Source organism: Excalfactoria chinensis, chromosome 2 (assembly GCF_039878825.1).
Source record: "Excalfactoria chinensis isolate bCotChi1 chromosome 2, bCotChi1.hap2, whole genome shotgun sequence".
NCBI lineage: Eukaryota > Metazoa > Chordata > Aves > Galliformes > Phasianidae > Excalfactoria > Excalfactoria chinensis.
The window spans coordinates 64,389,153-64,395,054 of record NC_092826.1 but is presented as its reverse complement, the minus strand read 5'-3'; the positions used below and the strand labels follow the sequence as shown (position 1 = coordinate 64,395,054).

Sequence of the window (5,902 nt, the reverse complement as noted above, 5' to 3'; positions counted from 1 at the left end):
ATGACCAGAAGCAAGGAACATCATCTTTCAAACTACCTCCCATTTTTCCTCCAGACGTCATTAAAAATGTAAACTTTGATCAGACATCTCATTTCATATGCAGTTGCTCATCCACTGCTTCAATGGCTGCACCAGAGAGAGATTTACTCTTGCTTTTTGCCAACTGCCACAATATGTAGCAAGACTGACAGTCAGAACTGGAGACCATCCTTTTTTTATCTACTGGACCTTGACAACCATTCTCACCATGACTTCTGTCTCCAGAGGAGAGAAAAGACATGTCTGAGTAGCAGCAATCAGCAGCAGCTCTTAGTTCAAAGGATCCAGATTTCCCTTAACTTATAAAATACCCGTGTCCCTACATGACTACAGACTGTCATTCTCGCAGTCCTAGCAATTTATAGGGCCCTTAGCAGAGTTCCATCACAGGAATTGTCCCCTACAGAGAGAGCAATTGTCCCTTACAGAGAAAGAATATCCATCTCAGAATTGTTTTATTTTTTATTTTTTATTTTTTAATTTAAATAGAAACTTCAGGAAGGGAAGTGCTGGCCAAAGAAAAATCTACCAAAACCTTATGCTAAATTTAAATGTCTGGTTTCAAATTATGTATAACACATTTTGGGAAGGTGATGTTGATGTAACTTAAATATTCTGGTAATTAATTCCTTATTTTTAAATGAGAAACAAAAACAAAAACAAAAACAAACAAACAAAAAACAGTTTTTGAGCAAGAAAACTTTCAGCATTATTGAAAGAAAAAGTTTGAATAACTAGAAATGACTTTTAAAGGTGGTGTGTTTTATTTATTTATTTATTTATTTTTTCAAAGGCAAATCACACTTGTTTATTTCTCAACAAACTAAATGGAAATGTGACAGCCTTGCTTTTTGTTCTGCCGGAGTTCAGTGTTTTGTTCTGGCTAGAGAAGGGAGATTAAATGTTGGTAGCAGCACTTTAAAATCCAAATTGATATATGAATAGCAGAGTTTTCCTGAGGAGAATTTTATTCCAAAGTTTACCCTTAGGCTGAGCTGAGTGTTCATTGGAGCTTGAAACCTGCAGAGAAAATCCAGCACTGTGTATATATATATGCCAATTTTCAGCAAATTGTTTAAAAAAATGACAAACACAATGAATACCAGATGTTTTAAAGCAATTGCTTTTTGAGACTTAGTGTTAATAGAAGCCCAAAGCTCAAGGTAATACCTAAAATAGATAGAGTTATGCCAGTAGAAAGCAATGCTTCATTTTTAATAAAATTATGTGTTTTATGTGAACACTGTATAAAGAAAATGAAGCATTTTATATTGCCTTATTTATCAAGGTATCTTTATTAAACTAGGTTGTACGTAATTAATAATAATTAGAGGTTCTTAAGTTCCCCTGCATTTTAGTTGGACTTGTCAGAGTAGTTTATTATTTCATGTAAGTGAATACTTTGTCTACGCTGCATTTTACTTTGCAACACAAACAAATGAGGATCAGTAAAAATCAATATTTTAGAAAGATATGTAGTAAATGAAGAAATCAAAATTCTATTCTGTAGAAGGCAGTCCAATCTTTCAGACTTCTAAAGAACCTGAAAGCAACCTCAAATTTTATTAAAACTTGTCCTAGAAATGACAGTTTCTTCCTTTACCCACTGGGCCTAAATCATAGGCTTAGTCTCAAAAGCATATCATCTCTTTCACAGACTGCAATGATAATCAAGGTTTTATCAGAGATATTTTAGATCTTTGTATTGTAAATGAGCTTAATCCATTAGGCTGATTATGCAAAGCATAATCCAGGGCCAGTCTTTAGAAGTTCGTTTTATAAATGGAACACAGCAGTCTCAGTTTTAAAGATTTATTAAAAATGATTGTCAGAAACAGTCATTTTGATGGGAAATGTAAATGGAGTTGATAATGATTGCAGAATGTTGTGAAAGTGCATGATGCTTTGTATTGTTTGATTAGTTATACTACCTACAGATGGGCCAGTATGCTATGCCCATTATTTCTTAACACTGAAAATAAAAAAAAATAAAAATAAAATAAGCCTTCCAAAGAAAGGTATGTTGGTGGATTTTTTCCTTTCAAAGAGAAAACAAAAACAAAAACAAACAACAACAACAAACAAAAAACACCCTGTCCTCTAGATTTTCATTTATTAAAAAGTAGTCTGTTTAGACTTCTACTATTTGAAGATATATCTGAGCACTGATGAAGACAAGGATGCTTCATATGAAAAATAAGATGCAAATAATACATTTCTAGTCTTTTAAATCTATAGATATATGCATGAAATATGTTTGGTCTAAGGAGAAAATCCTCCCTAAGTACTTTCAAAATATACTGCACTACTGTATTGGTTTTAAATGTACAGATGGAAACAAAATGTACAGAAGGTATACAAGTGAATAAGTAAAGGAAAAACTCACCAATGGTGGTGCCTTGACTGAGGCAGCTGAGGCAGTCCTCCCTGGTGAGCGATCTCCAAGAGATACTGCTCCAGTGGGAGTCAGCCCTTAAATGAGGTCTCAGAGGGGATGGAGTCAAGCTCCACCCCTTCCGGGAGCACAGCTACATCACTCTCACCTGTGCTCCCACAGCTGACCCCATACTTGCCTCAGCTGATTAATCAGAGGTTCAGGCTGTGATTACCAATCTCCCATACACTCCACCCCTTCACAGCGTGAACCAATGATTAGGTGAGTTTTCCCTTATCACAGAGACCCAACGCGACGCTGATACAATTTCCCGTCGCACCGAATGCTGATGTTATTCAAATGATGATTGGATGGGTATTCACGATCTTCCGTGGGCCAGTGCTTGATAGATGTTACTGGAGACAAGCCATCTCGAGGTGCAGGTCCATTTGCGTTTCATCAGTCCACACAAATTGTTCTCTGATGGTCCTAGAGGCTTAGAATCTTAGGGAGAGTAATACAGATGTTTCAAGGGTACCAGGAGAGGAAGGTCTGCCCTCCAGGGCAAGATACAGGCCGTATTCTTGTCTTGGGTCAATACTTCTGCTCGCACCGGATTATGTCCCGGCCTCCGATACCATACCCTCTGGCCAGATATCTGTGGCTGTATAACTATATCTGGCACCAGAGGAGGAGTCCTGATCTGCCATAGGGACATGATGGGTGTCCCTTTAGCAATAAAGACCGGAGTATTGACCACGATGTCAGTAGGCCATGTACCTATCACCGAGGGGGTAACTGAACCTCCCACCTCCAATAGTCTCCCCCAAGGTGCAAGTAGGCCACACCACTTAGGTCCTACTTGCACCTTCCAGGGCCAATTTATCTTATGGATTCCTGGTTTTAGATTCTCAGGGGCAGGGAGCAGAAGATTATTGTCATTACCAACCTGCGGTTTTACCTCATTATCAGCACCTGTAATTTGAATCCTAAGAGGGGAGGCCCATATAGTGTGTAACATTTTCAGAGCACTGGGTCTGCCATCCCGAGGTCTTTCGTTCAAGTCCCGCAGGGTTTCGTATAATCTTTTTGTCCACCCCTGCAGGGACTGGGAGTCTGTCTTCAGGGCAGCCTTAAGAATACCATTGTAGCGTTCAATAAGGCCTGCCCCTGTTGGATTATATGGCAGATGGAATCGCCATTCAATGTTGTTCTCTTCTGCCCAGCGCTGTATCATCGCTCCAGTAAAGTGAGTCCCTTGGTCGCTCTCGATGACTTGAGGTGTCCCATATGCAGACATCAGTTTAGTGAGTGCCTTAATTGTATATGCTTGATTTGCCTTTGGTACGGGATAGGCTTGCAGCAGTCCACTTACAGTATCAACGCAGGTCAGGGCATATCTCGCCCCCTCAGACCGAGGGAGGGGCCCAATGTAATCAACCTGCCATCTCTGAAGAGGACTATATCCTCTAGCAATGTGGGATGTTGTTTCAGGCAACGGTCTTGGTCTCATCTTCGAGCAAGCGTCACAGTCCTGACATGCTTGGACGATATCAGATAACTGTACAGGCAGCCCCCATGCTTTAGCAGCTGCCCACATTATCTTTTGTCCAGCATGCCGTAGCTTCTGATGTAACCATCGGGCAATATTTTCGGATTGTGAATTCCCAATCCATCGAACTCGGGCCAGTGTGTCCGCTTCATCGTTTCCTGGTGACTGCAGGGGTTGATGACCAGAGACATGGTAGACACATACCGTCCTGTGTTTGACTGTATTCCAAATGTCTACCCACATGTCTTTCCCCCAGATCGGTCGGGCGTGGATAGTCCATTCCTGGGTAGCCCACTGCGTAATCCACAGAGTAAGCCCCCGGTACACGGCCCAGCTATCCGTACAGATGTTCAGGATGCCATCACCAGGTTCTTTAGTTATAACCATCCACACGGCTCGTAATTCTGCCCATTGGCTGCTCTGACCATCCCCCTCATCAAACCAGATTGTCTCAGTAGAGGGATGGTATGCTATAGCTCGCCACTTGCTCGGGTTGCCTCTGCTGGACCCATCCGTATACCAGGCATCTTCAGGAATAGGATATCTTCCTTCCTGAACAGGGCTCTTCTCTGGTGGAGCGACCATTGGTTCTTTCGGCGTATCACTGCGATATGTCACTGGGCCTAGGATCTTCTGTAATTCCTCCTTGAGTGGAGACGAAGACAGGCTGCTTCTTTGACTTAGATAGGCGACCCATCGTGCTACCGTCTGTGCTTGGGCCACCCCTGTCTTAGGAAGGTGAGTTAGATCTCTTACCCACCCCTGGATCGGTAATGTAGTTTTAACTATAACCTCTGCTGTTTGCGTTATTGGCTCTACCGCTTGTAACGCTGAATAGGCAGCCAATAACTGTTTTTCAATCATGCTGTATCTTTCTTCTGCTCCGTGCCAAACCTGAGACCAGAATCCAATGGGGGTTCGAACAGAACTCTGGCGTTGCCACAGGCCCCAGCCAAAACCATCCTGGGTAACATGAACGTCTAGTTCAGCTGGGAGGGTCGGATCAAATATACCCAATGCCTGGGCTTGTTTAACTGCCAGCTTTGCCTGTTGGAAAGCATCTTGTTCTACCTTCCCCCAGTTCCACGATTGACCCTTCTTGGTAAGCTTATACAATGGCCTCAACAACTGAGCTAAGTGAGGTATAAAGGAGCGCCAATACCCTAATATACCTAAGAACTCTTGTAGCTGTTTTGATGTTGTAGGGACTGGGAACGCTTGGACTTTATCCACTACTGCACTGGGTAGTACTTTGGTTTTTCCGGACCAAATTACTCCCAGGAATTTTACAGATAGCCCCGGACCTTGCACCTTCTGTGGGTTTATAGCCCACCCTCTCTTTTGCAGATAAGCTATCAATAAATCTGCTGCTTGTCTCACCGCCTCTAATGAATCGGATGTTAACAGGAGGTCATCAATATAATGATATAAATTTACATTATGTGGCTTCTGCCACTTAGCCAGATCACGCGCCACCAAATTATGACAAAAAGTAGGTGAATGCACGTACCCTTGCGGCAGAACCTGAAAAGTCCACTGCCTGCCTTCCCATGTGAATGCAAACTGGTCTTGTGATTCTTCACTAATCGGAATACTGAAGAATGCATTCGCTAAGTCTAGGACACAGTGATACGTTTTAATTTCTCTACTTAGTGTGTCCATTAGGGAGGCAATATTGGGTACGGCTGCATGAACGGGCGGCGTGACCTTGTTTAATTCCCTGTAATCCACTGTCATCCTCCATGTTCCATCCGATTTTCGCACTGGCCATATTGGGGAGTTGTACGGGCTATGTGCAGGCCTTATAATACCCACTCTTTCTAATTCCTGCACTGTTTTTGTTATTTCATCCTGCCCACCTGGGAGTCTGTACTGTTTTACATTAGTAATCCGACGTGGCTTGGGCAGACAAATAGGCTCATGTTTTGCATGGCCTC

General features: G+C 42.3%; 1 protein-coding gene across 1 annotated transcript; it reads right to left on the bottom strand.

The window, feature by feature from the left end:
• Nucleotides 1-951: 951 nt before the first annotated feature.
• LOC140247881 (uncharacterized) lies at nt 952-4,550 on the bottom strand. The gene is made up of 2 exons (XM_072328085.1): nt 2,426-4,550; nt 952-1,059 (listed from the first exon to the last, which is right to left on the bottom strand). The coding sequence occupies exon 1, from the start codon at nt 4,548-4,550 to the stop codon at nt 2,919-2,921; it is 1,632 nt and encodes a 543-aa protein (XP_072184186.1). The 3' UTR covers nt 952-1,059; nt 2,426-2,918.
• Between the last annotated feature and the right edge of the window lie 1,352 nt (nt 4,551-5,902).

Excerpts from the sequence above, each read along its gene's own strand:
- LOC140247881 (XM_072328085.1), bottom strand. The coding sequence starts at position 4,550 with ATGGTCGCTCCACCAGAGAAGAGCCCTGTTCAGGAAGGAAGATATCCT.